This window comes from Anser anser (assembly GCF_964211835.1).
Source record: "Anser anser genome assembly, chromosome: 1".
Lineage (NCBI taxonomy): Eukaryota > Metazoa > Chordata > Aves > Anseriformes > Anatidae > Anser > Anser anser.
In genome coordinates, this window is record NC_139720.1 from 35,957,437 (window position 1) to 35,972,632 (window position 15,196).

A 15,196-nucleotide genomic window follows, 5' to 3' on the forward strand; every position below is an offset into this window, starting at 1 on the left:
TGCAAAATTTGCACAGATTGGACTCCTAAGATGAAACAGAAGATTTTTGGAGAAAATATGCTGCAGAAGGCTTTTTCTTTTAATCTAATGGCTATAAACAATATCTTTTTAGGTAACAGAATGTGAGATCTTTCTGTCATTGCTGGTTAAGTTTCTGGATGCAGACAAACCACAGTGGCTAAGAGCTGTTGCGGTAGAATCTATTCACAGGCTTTGTGTGCAGCCTCAGCTATTAAGGTATAACATACATCAAATTTCACTTTTACTTACATTTTAAGAAATCTTTTTATTTTTCTCTGGTGGAAAATACTTCCTAAAATGTCATAAATGTCTTGAATCTTGAAATTTACATGCAATAAACTCTTCAAGATAATTTTGTATAAATCAGTAGGCAATACTTATTATCCAGGAAGGACTGAATTACAGTTATTCTAATGCAGTGTATTCTAAACCCTCTCTATTTCACCAGCATCAAAGAAACATTTACTCAAAAATGAAGTTTATTCACCTAAATATTTGCAGTTAAAATGTGCTTTTAGTCTCCAAATTGTCAAATGCTTATTATATTTCCTAAAATACTTTTCAGGTCCTTTTGTCAATCCTATGATATGAAGCAACATTCCACGAAAGTTTTCCGTGATATTGTGAATGCTCTGGGGTCCTTCATCCAGTCACTATTTCTTGTACCAAGCACAGGGAATGCATCAGTGACACCAAACCAAACTGGTAAAGCCTTGTCCTTGCTCTCATTAAAATTTTTTTTTCTTTTGTAATGATCAAATTAGTTTTTTTTTTTGGTTTGATACAATTCTCTAGCATTCATTTAGGTGATAGTTCAAGACAAGCTAGTTTTCAGGTCTGTTACACTAAATGATTTTACATATGTACCTGTGTCATTGAGAGGACTGCTCACAGCCAGCAGAGTAGCAGTCCTACTGATCTGTATCTGCTTCTACAAGCTCCTTGGTTTGCAACTTTTTTGAGGGAAATTATGAGGGATGTATCTCTAATTTCTGACTATTATAAACTTGACTGAATTCTGTCTGATTCGGGGTGGATGTCATTGAGGGCTGCATGCAACTGAAGCTAGTTAGACAGTTCCCTTCCTCTTTTGAGAGGTGATAGCAAATTTGTCTGGATTTTTAGGGACAAAACTGGACGGAGGAAGCTAAAGGGTAAACAGACGGATCTGTGCTTTATGGATAATCTTTTTCTGTAAGCTGAAAACAGTCGCTTACTGAAACTAAACTTAATTATCTTTTCTTGCAGCCAGGGTTGTGGTGTTTCACATAGTATATTTATATTTGGTATAAGGAAGAATCGTTTTCCTGTTAATCCCTTTGCAGGTAGTCACATCTGAATTAGGGCTTTCTGCTTCTTCCCAGGGTTCTGGAAGCAGAAACCTTAGCAACAAACAACATAAGAATTTCTAAGGCTGTCTTTTGACATGCCTTCTTAAAAGAGATAATTATATTTTAATTACGTTTATTATCTCTCATGTCTACTACTAAATTAGCAAACATTAAAAAGTCTGTGTTTAGACTCGTACATCCCAGGATTCCCTCATGAAGTTTGAATTACAAGTTGGTGTTAACATTGCTTCCGTGAAGAAATTTATGTCAGTTGTTGTTTGATAGTTATCTGTATAGAAGCTGATAGAAGAATTCTATTATTTCTAGGTTAGTTTAATGCACTTAAGTAAATTAGAAAAGCATAAAACTGCATATTTTCATCATATAACACACACCACACGCACAAGAAGCCATTCACCAAATCCTCATTCTCCTCAAAACTTACATTTTTTTTCCTCACGTGAAACAGCATTGCATAAGGGACATACCCTTAGTGCTGTCACTATTTTTCTGGATTATCGTTCCAGTTTGTTTGTCCTTTACCTTTTCAATTCCTCTTGTCTGAGCATTTTTCATGTCTCTTTCTTATGCATATCTCTGTGCCTCTTTTCCTTCTGTGGCCATCTCTAACAAAGAACATATCAATTCTTAATTTTTGAACTGAATCTTCTGGCCGCAATGGTAGTCCTGTAGCAGCAGGCTGTTTTATTCAGTTGTGGTTGACTTCAGAGCTTCAGTTTTGCAATGGGTAGCCATTTCATGGGAGAAGGTGAAAGCTGCATCTGCCTAAGTTTTGTGTCACTATTATATTGGTGTAAGCCTTTTTACCACTGTAAGGAGTTAAGTTGATTTAAAAAAAAATAGTTTATAAGTGTGACTGCTTGGTGAGATTGCAGAAAACTGCACCAGTGCAATTGTGTTCATGTCAGTGGCAGTGCTTGGTTGACCACTTTACCAGTATGGTATTGTTTTTTAACTTGTTAAGCTTTACTGTATTGAAGTGTATTCCCGTATGTTTTTGCATGTATTCGTATTGTCTGGATTTAGCAGTTTAGCCTCTCTACATAATTAAACGAGAGCACACCAAAATGGCAGTTGTTATTCTGAAGTTAGGTGCTGTGAGTCACCTTTTTGGGAATCTGCACTTGTGGTACCTACTCCTAGTATGTACAGACTTCTTTCGATGTACAGGAAATGTATTTATACAGACTTCCTTGTCTTTTCATCTGTGTTTGTTTGTTTGTTTTGTATTTTTGGCTTTTTGCATTGGAACCAAAATTTATTCCATCCTAGCTGTTGTTTGGCATGTTGTTGGCTCTTCCCTGATGGTGTTAATTTGTACCTTGGGATGGCGCAAATTCACACACTGGAGTTCTCTTTGAGTTTCTTCATGTGGCTTTTCATTTCTGAAATCTTTAAAGTTTGCGGTAATCTTCAGTCTTGGAATGATTAGCCTTACTTTCCTGCTACTTCTAAATGCAACTATTCAAATAGTCCTTAAATTTTATTTAAATATGTGTGAATCTTCAATAAAATATATATTATTTCATTGAGTCTATTTAAGTTCGCTTTATTCAGTGTGTTATGAATGCTGCTGTTGCTATGCCTTTCACAAAACATTTTATTCTGACTGAAAGTAGGGCAGTTAGTATCAACTACACCTTTTAAATTGATTCTTTTGCACATAATACCATGTTGCAGACAGCAGGGGGAGCTCAAAAATAGTTTTTTGTTTTGGTGATGGTGATGTATTGAGCAGGGCATCTCAGATAAATCTACATGTCTCAACTTAAAAAAATAAGTACAGAAAAAGGATGTTTGCTGATCACTAAAATTAGCCTCTGGGAATGGTTAATTTTAATACTTTGGTTTCCTGAACAGGAAGCAATGCATCTGGGAGCACTGGATCAGCACAGACAAACCCTGGAGTGCTTGGAATGGGGGGCGGTGCAACTGTATTACCTGCCTTCGAGTACAGAGGAACTTGGATACCTATCCTGAACGTAACAGTACAAGGCAGTGCTAAAGCTACCTAGTAAGTACCATTATCTTTTTGTATGTAACAAGTACTTTTGTTTATAATTTGTCTAAGGATTTTTTTTATTAGTGATGATTGAGGTGTTCGTTTAGCTGGCATTGAGGTATATTATGGCCTTTCTTGTGCAGTGGGGTGGTCTGATTTTTAACTGTTTTGTCCAAATGCTCTGTTTTCTGATCCAAACATCCCCTATGGCTCTAGCATCTGTTGGATTTTTTTTTCTACCATACTGTTGTTGTATAACTCTTCTCTTTTAGGCCTTGTTATAGTATATAACAATGTTAGAATGTATTCTGGTGGGCTCTGCAATGACAAACATTAAGGACATTAAGCCATCAGTGGAAGTGAAAAAACAGTTTTCTTAGACCCGCTTTACTGTATTTACACTTTTTATTGAACAGGATGTTCTGGTAGATATTGGCCAGGTTGTCATTCCAAGCAATGTATTGACCTATAGATGAAGGTTAGACTGTGAATACTTCTTAGAATGACCAATTACTAGTTTTTTCCTGAAGATTTTGCAGAGTGAAAATGTTTCTAAATTTACAGAGCTGTGTTACTAGGTTGCAATGCTTTTTGAAATAGTGAAAAATAGTGAAAATCTTTTCACATCACTCATGACCACTGAGGGTCCATCTCTTCCAAATTATTATACAACCTCTTCCAGATCATTTGTACAGCCAGTGAAATTTTGGCACACTAATACTCAGTGAAATCAGCAAATAACATGCATCTCTACTTTTTTTAAGGTACTTTATCTGCCTTTCAGATTTAGAAGGACAGATTCATCCTCAGATTTCAAGACTTTAACAGCAAATATGTGTTGACTTTTTATTCCAACAGTGACCATGAATATTCTTTTAGGTTGTTTGGCTGTTCTCAGGAACTGAAATTTTTTAAACAAAAGTAGATAAAAACTATTTCATGCTTTGTCCACCTACTGCAGCCTCCTGCTTTTCTACCTTTTCATTTTTCTTAATTGTTAACTCTGTTTTTGTGTCTTAACTACCTTATTTTTGTCGTTACTGTTCCTGTATGGAATGAGTATTGTTTCTTCCACCCCTTTTTATGCTTGCCCTGTCCCACTATAATAGGAGAAAAAAAAAGTTGAACATATGATTTACCTATATTGCATATGCCCTCAGATATGTCTGGCAGCCATCTTCAAGAAAGTTGAAGTAATAACTGAAGTGTTACATTTTTGGAGAAAGAAAGCTTTTTGGGCAGAAAGGAATAATGGCACTACTGTATAAAAGTATCTGGTATATTGTAGCTAGTATGTAGACTAGGAATGCCTAGTCTGTCTAACAACGTTTTGTAAAGTAAACCATGAAATAGTAGTTGTTGGGGTAGCAGGTAGTTTCTGTAACAGACCACCTTGCCTTGTGCAGACGCTGCTGCTGTGGCAGCTACAATCTGTTTCCTGTTGGATTTTTAACCCAGCAGTTCTTTTAAAGTAAAATATGAAGAAAAGTGGCAGTGAGGCTGCAATTCCAGAATAATGATGGTTTAACTGCGTGGTATTCAGCAGTGAATCATGTAAACATTTCCTCTTTGTACAAGTAACTTATATTGTCTACCTGTGCATATAGGTGATGGATATTTGGTCATACATTATCTTCCTATGGCAGGCTTTTCCATTTGTATGGACTGAAAAGATAACGATCATGAAACATCTGGCTTGTTATCAATTTATTATAACAATATTTACATTGTCATGACTTTCTGACCTATCATCTCTGTTATTCCTATGTGCTTCTGTTCTTTGGAACAGCCTTATAAGTAAAAACAATAATGAAAGTCGAATAATTCATTCAGTGATACTTGCTTGTGTGTGTTAATTTCTTAAAATATTTATTGACAGGTCTAAATACTGTACTCAGTGTTTGTTCCCTTTCATTTGCTATTTTATTTAATGACTCATTTACTCTTTTCATTAGTGACTTAATAGTCAAGTAGTTGATTTTCTTGAGTTGAGAATGCTTGTTTTTGTCACTGTTCTTACTCACAGTTGTACTATTACATGATTGCTTGTCATGCTTTCAATTTTTCAGTTTGGAAATGCTGGACAAAGTAGAGCCACCTACAATTCCTGAAGGCTATGCCATGTCGGTGGCATTTCATTGTTTACTGGATCTTGTCCGTGGTATCACTACCATGATTGAAGGAGAGTTGGGAGAGGCAGAAACAGTCAATCAAACCACAACAGAGACAACTTCATTACCAGCACAAGCTTCAGAGCGGCAAGACTTGCAGTCTGTATCTGACCAATCAGACAAAGAGCTAGGTATTTGAAAATGCAAATATTATATAACATACAACAATTTTATGTAAAGCAGGAGTAAGAGAGTTGATGCTTTGTTGTTTGAATTTACTGTTTTGAAATCTTATGTAAAAACTTTTAATGAAGTAAGGGTTTTTTGTTTTGTTCGTTTGTTTTGTAACAGAGCAGCAGTTATCTTAAAAAACTTGATCTGATATACTGCTTCTGTCCTGTTGCACCTTAGCCGTACACTCCTCATGGTGTATTAATGCTGTTCTACAGCATTAATACCATGTAAGTGGGATGTGAGGGAGATAATAGACATTCTGTTCTCCAGAACTACTCTTCTGCCTTCCTGTGTCCTTAGCTTTTAAGGGACAGCCTGAATGAAAGAAATGTGGCAGTTACGGCCATAGTACAGAAAATTGTATTTCTGCTAGCAAGATGAAAAGACAAATGTTTTAATGGAAAGACTTGAAATAACATGCAAGTATTTATTTAGGGAAGAATTTACCTTCTTTAAAAGTGGAAATAATACCAACTACGTCTTGTATTTGTATAGCATATGAGGACCCTGTATATGTACGTACAAAAAGACTTGGGTCTTCAGTGATTTTGGCTTGTGTACAAGGAAGCTGAGATTCTAGAGCTGAAGTTTGGACTGAGGCATCAGCTCCACAGAAGGGAGAGGAAATGGGTTTGTCTGGAGCAGGGTCTGCGGCCTCAGCAGTGCAGAGCTCTCCATGGTGCTGCAGGCAGCTCGCGCTGTGCCTGGGGGCTTGCCATGGCCTGGCAGAGGGAGGGAGGAGTGTGGGAATCCATATGGGCAGATTATAGCTCTGTTAGGCTATATTGGTTTTATACTAGAGAAGTGAAAAAAAAATCCAAGAACCTGGGGAAATGTAAATGTGAGTGGAGAGAGATTTTTCCTTCTCTGAAAAATTTCAGTAGCGTATTTCTTGTTTATCCGATGTCCTGCACTTATGCACTTATGCCTGCTTGTTTTTGTAAACAATGATTAAAAATAGTTCTATATACCTTCATAGGGTTTTTAAAATGTAATTTAGAATAAGTATTGCACTGGTGACATTTTTTACTTCAGCAATATTACTTCAAATGTGACTGTTTAAGTACTAATGTGTGTTTGTGTACACATGTATGTGTGTTTGTGCATGCATATATACATGTGTACACAAACTTGAAAAGTTCTGGTAGCAAACATTGAATGTTCATGATAATATTTGACTTTAATAACTTTCAATTGTGCATTTCTACTATAAACAAGTATATGTATTTCATTGAAGTTAACAGAGCTGTCTGGGAAGAAATGGTCAATGCCTGTTGGTGTGGCCTTCTTGCTGCATTATCCCTCCTACTTGATGCAAGGTATTTGGTCTTCCATTTGTCTTGATTTTTCAATTCCAAGCTGTATTTTGAACTGAGTTTTTATATTGGTTGACAGTTGTTTGAGAGAGCTGTTTGTAGTGCGTAAGTAGAGAGGTGTCTGTGGGTTAGTGATGGCTAGACTGAGCTGTTACAAGTAAACTACATGAAGGTCCCCAAAATACTAAAGTAAACCTTTAATATATTTCAATATAGAATTAATCAGATTTTCAAAGACTTGCATTTAAACTATTTAAATGAATTTTATTCCTTTATTACTCTGAATGTTTCAACATGTTGAAGTGATTCTACTCATGTTGTGACTAATGTTTATAAAAGCCTAAATAATATCTCAGTACTTGTTTTAATGTACAATTCTTCAAGTGGAAGAGCTGTTTATTAAGTAATAACCTTGGTAATTTTATTGTTGCTTTCAGAGAGTCTTTCGCTATCAAACACTATTTTCTTAAATTAGTGTTAAATATCTCCTTATAGTTTCCTTTGCCAAGTCATTCATAACTAAGGACCAATTTTATAGGAAACAGACCTGGAGAATTCTGTTGATTGGTTATGCTTGCTCTTCAGTATTTATAGCATTAAAGTATGAGTTCTCATTCATTTCACTTTTGGTTAGCTGCCTTCTGTGCCACGGGTTAATTCTTACTAAATGATGTATACTGTTTTTCAGCACTGATGAAGCTGCTACTGAAAATATTCTAAAAGCAGAATTGACCATGGCTGCGCTTTGTGGAAGACTGGGTCTTGTAACATCAAGAGATGCCTTTATCACTGCCATTTGCAAAGGTTCCTTGCCTCCTCACTATGCCCTTACTGTATTAAACAGTACAACCGCGGCTCTGTCCAGTAAATGTAAGTATATGGATTTTCCTTTATTGTTTAAATGTGTTTAATTTTGTCCCATATATTGTCCATAAATCTAAACCCCTATTTTTATCAGGGTATGATTGCAAAGACACACAACAATATTATTGCTTGGCATAAAGCACTTGGCTGTACTAAATTTACTCAAAATCTATAGTCAAGATCTAGACTGCCTCCTTTCCAGAACTACTTAGTCTTGCAGCATCTGCTAGGTATCATTCTAGTCAACCTAAAACTTCCCTGGATGCTTAGCATATATCAGAAGTTCATATTCTAAGGAGATCTGTCTGTCATCCTAAAGATCTGTTAGGATATGTAACTAAGGCATTCAAATTTCAAAAAAGTCCCTGTCAAGAAACTCAGATAATTAGTATCTGACTAGAAGATCCTACATTTGTGGTGTGCTACAGTCTTTTCTACAATTGTATAGTGATTGGGAGTACTTACTAACTAAATAGAAGGTCTTAAGTTCTGAGCTCCGTTGAGCTTCAAAGAGATTCAATCGGTGCTTCCCATATCCTGAGATAATGTTGTAAATCATGGGGCATGTCAAGTGAGGATATACTGTTTCTGATTTTGAAAATTAGTTGCTGTGTAGCTCGAATTCCAACTACCTGGTGAATAGGCAGTTGGGTTTACTATTAGACCTCTTAATATGAAACAAAAATACCGTAGTATTAAAACAAGGAGTGGAACCTTTTCTCCAGCTCACAAGCTAAGTGTATTATTAGATCACAAGTCTGTGAAGCAGTACATGTGACTGAGCTACACTAATCTCTGGGGAGATGAAGCAGTGAACTTAATACTATTTTAGTTAGGTTACTCTTCTTTTAGCAAGTGAATTATAGAAAGGGTTGCCTGTAGTCCTGCATTGGGAAGACTTCACTAGGTAGCACTTGTGAAACCTTAAATCTGAGAACACTAGTAAAGCGATATCGCACAGTCATACCATTTACAGATAATAACCACAGGTGACTGAGTTGAGACATAATCTGAGGCTTGTACCTTAGCATCTTAGCACTAATATTTTAGTCTCGACACAAAACATATTAATATATTGCAAAAGAGAGGGAGAAATTACTACTAGTTCCTTTAACCCCATAAGATAATAATATAATAATCTAAATATAACTGAAGGTTTCAATTAAGTATTTCAATGAAATGTAAGCTATCTTAAAATTAATACTGTGAAAACATTTTTAGGAGTATGTTTGCTGTCACTCAGGAGTGGTGGTGGTTGTTACTGCATTAAGTACTGGATTTAAAATTTGTTTGTTTTTTTTTTTCATTTTCTTCTAGCATATTCCATTCAGGGACAGAATGTTCAAATGATCAGTCCCTCAAGTGAGTCTCATCAGCAAGTTGTAGCAGTAGGGCAACCCTTAGCTCTTCAGCCACAGGGAACAGTAATGGTAAGTACAACTTGTAAACAATCTGTCCTCCTTACATGCTCCTTTCTGCATCTCAGCGTGTCTCTGTTTTCGTCACAAAACTAAAACCCATCAGGTATGAGCCACTATGAAGAAAGTTAACTCTATCCCAGCCAAAACCAGCTCACCTAGAAACACTCTTATTACAGAATAATAAAAAACGTGTTTTGATTTTTTTTTTTCTTTCCAGCTGACTTCAAAAAATATTCAGTGTATGAGGACATTACTCAACTTAGCTCACTGCCATGGAGCTGTTCTTGGTACATCATGGCAACTTGTCCTGGCTACTCTTCAGGTATGATTCAAAATATTTATGGTTTCTGATTTCTTGCATTTCTTTGTACTTTAGTTTTGAGATTTTATGTGACTAACCAAAAAAAAAAATAAATTCTATTAATGGTGTACTTTGAATTGTCTTGAGTAAGTACTGTAGTATTTTCCTTGAATTCTGGCTAGTTGGAAGGCTGTAAGCTAACTTGAGTAGAATGTTTGTTTCATCTCAGCTTTTCTGCTGAAAATCATCCTTTTGTATTTCAGCATCTTGTGTGGATTCTGGGGCTGAAGCCTGGTGTTGGGGGTGCCTTAAAACCTGGAAGAGCTGTGGAAGGACCCAGCACAGTAAGCATGATTGTACATTTTATAGTTAATGATTATGCAGTATTTTCTGTTGCAATCTATGAGATAATTATCTGTCTCTTTTCAAGGTTCTGACCACAGCAGTTATGACTGATCTACCAGTTATATCCAACATACTTTCAAGGCTTTTTGAAAGCTCACAGTAAGAAATCTTATCTTACAATTAAAATAACGCGTGTGTATCAAACTTGGTTGGGTTTTGATAGCTGTTATTTTTCAGGTACCTTGATGATGTGTCTTTACATCACTTAATAAATGCCCTTTGCTCCTTGTCTCTGGAAGCCATGGATATGGCCTATGGAAACAATAAGGTATAAAAAGAGTTGTCTATTTTCTTCTTATGTGCCTTTGTGAAAAAAGCAGATGACTTCTGCATTTGTCTTTTAAGCTAACTATTTCTAATGTTAAAACAGTAATACATTGGATTTTTTACTCCAGAATAAAAAATAAATTATGAACCAAAGAATGTCTTGTTTATAATGGCTTCTATGATTACTAAATCCTGTGGGCATTCTCATCGTGTTATTGCTGTGGTTTTTGTTCGGTAAGGAATAATGTCATGTGTTTCCATTTATCAGATCATGGATGGATAAAATTTTAAAAGTCCTTGTAATTTCAGAGGATAGGTATTCTGACTGGCACAGTATGTTCTGTGAGATGCTAATTTTCAAAAATTTTTATGATATATTTCAGGTAAAGCATAACAATTTAGATATTAAATAAAAAGGTTTTTCTCATTTACCTGGGAAAATAGTAGTATTCCTGTTGGCCTCAGAAAATAATCTTTAGCTCAGAAAGTTTAAAGACTGTGTGATTGAAGAAAATTGAATATGTCTTCTAGTCATAATCTAATCTCAGAGGAGGATTTGTGAAAGTTTTCACTTGATCTATTACACTAGAGATAATGATGACAAAGTATACTTGATAATATTTGACAATTACAGTAACAAGGCAAAGAAAAGATAATGAATTAAAATAAGATCTTTTGTGTGCTTAAAAACCGGTTGAAAATGAGAATAAAATATCAGCAGAAATGTGAATGGTGAGGAGCAGAATAATTCCAGTGCAACAGTCAATTTTGAATATATGTCTATTGATTTATTGGAGCTTATAGAAAATATTTGCATGTGTATTTGATGAATGGGAAATGTACCATATTCCTGCAGGGCGTTGATGAAGCAGATGGAAGATAGAGCATAAGGGGAGTCTTAAATGTTGTATATGAACAAATAATATAAAATTTTAACTTTAAAAGTTGTGATGGAAAGAAGGCTGGTTTGCTAGTAAAATATGTTATAAAACTGGTTGGAGAGGGGACTATGTAAAAATGGGAGTTTTGATAGGATTATTATGGCTCTGGTTTATTGTTCAAACTTGGAGAAAACTATTTAAAAAAAATATGAAAAAAATATTGTTCGTGATAGGCTGTTGCTACCCCCTTGTGGCTTCTCATGAAGTACTGCAGAGGCTGTGGAAACTTCCCAGCCATACTACCTCGGCTGTGAATGCTGTCACAACCGCTTGTGAAATGCAGTACTCAGTGGAGACTTAGTTACATCTTAATTTACAAATTAGAACGTAGTGAAAGGCTCTGACATTATCTAAGTTACCTCAAAGTCATGTGTTCAAATTCCCTTTTACTAAGGAACCATCGCTTTTTGCTGTTGCTAAATTACTGGAAACAGGACTAGTTAACATGCACAGGATCGAGATCCTTTGGAGACCTCTGACGGGTCATCTCCTGGAGGTAAATAATTGCTTTTATCAGTTGTCCTAGAACTTAGTTTGTAATAAGGAAGACCTTGTGGCAATGCATTTTTAAAGAGTAAATATTTCTTTTAATCTGACGTGTATTTAGGTGTTCTGTTTCATGTTAGTTGTTTTTGCACTTTGATTGCATCACAGCTTGAATTTAAAAGTTAATTTAAATATTTAAATTCCAGTATTTTGTAGTTCTTACTGACTGTCTTTATGTTGCTGTTGGTCTTTATATATATGTGTTTTACTTATGGTAACACAAACAGGCTTTATTTGGGATTCATCTAGGGAGATTTTAAGATATGTTTTTATGTCCATACCAGATGGATTGGAGCCATTAGGTATACTAATGAAGTTTGTTTGTTTTTAATAAATGTAAATTAACATTTAAAATGGTTTCTTAAAGAGAATACTAGCAACATAGGTGTCATAATCCCATTTCAATTTGTAGAGTAAGTATTTTGACTCTTCCTTGGAAAATGTGTTTCAACAAGGAAAAAATCTTAAATTCTGAATTTGAAACTAAAAACAAGGGAAAGAATATCATTGTAAAGTTTTATTTCTTTACAGGGCTAGGTAGAAGAGTGAAATACAAGAACAGGGTTAGGTTTACAGAGGGTAAAGGACTGTAGTGCGTTAACCTTGGCAGGCTGCAAAGTGCCAACACACCACCCTCTCCCTCACCCTTCTAAGCAAAACAAGGGGAGAAAATATGATGAAAAAAGCTCATGGGTCAGGATAAGGACAGGGAGATCGCTCACCAATTACTGTTAAGGGCAAAACAGACTTGACTTGAGGAAGATTAATTTATTGACAATTAATAACAGAGTGGAATAATGAGAAATAAAACTAAAAGCATCTCTGGCCAGCCCCTCCCTTTTCCCAAGCTCATCTTCTCTCCCGATTTTTCTACCTCCTTCTCAGCCACGAGCGGTGCAGGGAGTTGGGGCTGTGGTCAGTCCATAGCACTTTCTCAGCCACTCCTTTCTCACTTCCTTCCCTTGCTTCAGTGCGGTGTCCCTCCCTTGGGATACAGTCCTTCACAAACTGCTCCACTGTGAGTCCCACGGGCTGCAGTTCTTCAGGACTGCTCTAGCATGGGGCCCCCTATGGGCCGCAGTTCCTTCCAGAAAACCTCCTCGAGTGTGGGCTCCTCTCCACAGGCTGCATTTCTGGTCAGGAGCCTGCTCCGCCGTGGGCTGCAGCTTCCTTCAGGTTGTGTCCACCTGCTCGGGCATGAGGTCCTCTGCTGCAGCGTGGAGATCTGCTCCGTGTGGGACCCATGGGCTGCAGGGGGACAGCCTGCTCCACCAGGGGCCTCTCCACAGGCCGCAGGGGAACTGCTGCTGCGTGCCTGGAGCACCTCCTCTCCTTCCTTCACTGATCTTGTCATCTGCAGAGTTTTTCTCTCTCACATTTTCTTACTCCTCTCTTACAGCTGCTGCACAATGTGTTTTGTCCTTTTTTAAATATACTGTCACAGAGGTGTGTCAGCAGCATTGCCAACTGGCTTAGCTTTGGTCAGCAGCAAGTCCCTTTTGAAGCTGTCAGGAACTGGCAGTGCCCGCCACAGGGCAGCTCCTGGCCTCTTCTCACAGAGGGCATCCCTGCAGCCTCCCACCCCCCACAAAACCTTGTGATAAAAGCACAATGCAAGCAGAGAGATTTTCTTCCTCATTTTCCAGAGTGTCAGGTGCTTCCTTTGAACCACTGTATTATTTCAAACAGTACGAAGGATTGGCCGCCTCTACAGGGAGATCATATCCACATCATCTTTTATCTAGGAAAAAAAATTTGGATACTTAAAGGTTTAAAGACTTAAAGCACAACTATCTCTTTCTCTTGTCCTTTCTTCATCTCCAAGACAATAAGGTTCACCATCCACATCTTGGGACACCGTGTTTTCACCTAGTAAGCAAGCAGCCTGTTTCAGTCTGTTATCCATTTTGGATATTTGTCAGTGTTTTGTAGGAAATGCATAGTCTATATCAATTTATTTTAAAGTACTGCCTTATTTACGTTTAAACCTTTGTCTTTGTGGTACAGTGAGGAAGGAGAGAGCACCAGCTGCAAATTCAGTTAAAAACAGCCTGAGGGAAGAATTTCTTCTCTGTCTCTTAAACTGATTATCTGATAAGATTCGGAGCACAATGAAGTATTTCAAATTTTGTCATCTTATATAAAGTAACAAAAAAAAATCAGTAGAATAGCTATTTCTTCATTTTTTAACACGAAGCTACCTCTTCTGTATAGCTCTCCCTTTCAGTTTGGCTAGTGTCCAATAAGGAGACAGCCCACCAACCCAATCCAAACCATCTGCCTTTCTTATCATCCTGCCTTGGACTTTGAAAGGTGCTGCGTTCTCTCACCACCTGAGCTAGAGCTGGAAGGGTGGATATCAAAAATTATATAGAGGTCAATGAGTCTGTAGATACCTTATTTATTTGAGGGCAACAGATACAGGATTACAGTTCATACTGTGTATCTATGCAATGGGTTTGCACAGTGCTTTTATTTTGTTCTTTTCTAAAAAAAAAAATTAGAAAAAATACTAGGTTTAGATTACAAGAAGACAAAGAGAAGGGAATGAAGACATTTGAACTTAAGTGTGAAATAGTGTTCACTGTTGTTTTGTCAAGTTTTTGAAATAATGATGCATAAACACTTATTTTACATTCAATAAGTAGTCACTTTTTGTATTTGGGACCATTGAAAAGTAGACGCTTATTGAGTTGATTAATGTCATGCTTACTTACGTGATTATGTATGTTAAGCTGTGTGTGTGAAAGATGAAACTTTAGTATTTTATAGTAGCTTAAGGGTGAGTTGAACCTAAGAAGAGTTGTTTGGTACCTTTTAGCCCATCAATATCTGAAACAGCAGTTAGTATGTTGATTTTGGAGAATGTATTGACTTGAACTGCTGTGGTTTTCAATTTGTTTCCTTCTGTGTCTTTCACTGCTTCCTGTTGCTTCCTTATTCAGAAGGTACGTCCATTCAAAAAATAATTTATTATTATTTTTTTACTATTAAATTTAACATTTAGAGATTTTTTGTATTGTTGTAAAATATTTTACTAAAATATTGTATGTTAAGGTCCACTACAATTTAAATACCAATTTTAAATATTATATATATTCAAATTTTGGTTAAATAAAAGTGCCTTTAAACAGAACACTGTTGTGTTTTCAGGTCTGTCAGCATCCCAACTCCAGAATGAGAGAATGGGGAGCAGAGGCTTTAACTTCTCTCATTAAAGCAGGTCTGACATTCAGCCATGATCCTCCATTATCACAGAATCAGGTAAAATAAGTTTATGGAAAAACTGCTTTCCTCCTTTTCTGGAACTTATAATGAACATAAAATCAAAATCTTCCCTAGAGGAAGTTTTCTGCAGTTCAGTGAATAGGAGGCATTCATAAAGCAACTTTACCATTGAGTTTATAAAGCCTAC

The 15,196-nt window shown here is 36.5% G+C and overlaps 1 protein-coding gene across 4 annotated transcripts in view; it reads left to right on the plus strand.

Moving 5' to 3' along the window:
- The window catches only part of MON2 (MON2 homolog, regulator of endosome-to-Golgi trafficking), a 73,080-nt gene that overhangs the window by 26,686 nt on the left and 31,198 nt on the right, over positions 1-15,196 (plus strand). For all 4 annotated transcript variants that reach the window (XM_083814434.1, XM_083814435.1, XM_083814437.1 and 1 more), the window contains exons 9-21: positions 113-237; positions 587-726; positions 3,234-3,387; positions 5,445-5,677; positions 6,958-7,039; positions 7,725-7,906; positions 9,218-9,330; positions 9,539-9,643; positions 9,886-9,966; positions 10,053-10,126; positions 10,205-10,295; positions 11,630-11,731; positions 14,935-15,045. In XM_083814434.1, the coding sequence (XP_083670560.1) occupies positions 113-237; positions 587-726; positions 3,234-3,387; positions 5,445-5,677; positions 6,958-7,039; positions 7,725-7,906; positions 9,218-9,330; positions 9,539-9,643; positions 9,886-9,966; positions 10,053-10,126; positions 10,205-10,295; positions 11,630-11,731; positions 14,935-15,045 (1,593 nt within the window). The remainder of the gene's footprint in view (positions 1-112; positions 238-586; positions 727-3,233; positions 3,388-5,444; positions 5,678-6,957; positions 7,040-7,724; positions 7,907-9,217; positions 9,331-9,538; positions 9,644-9,885; positions 9,967-10,052; positions 10,127-10,204; positions 10,296-11,629; positions 11,732-14,934; positions 15,046-15,196) is intronic.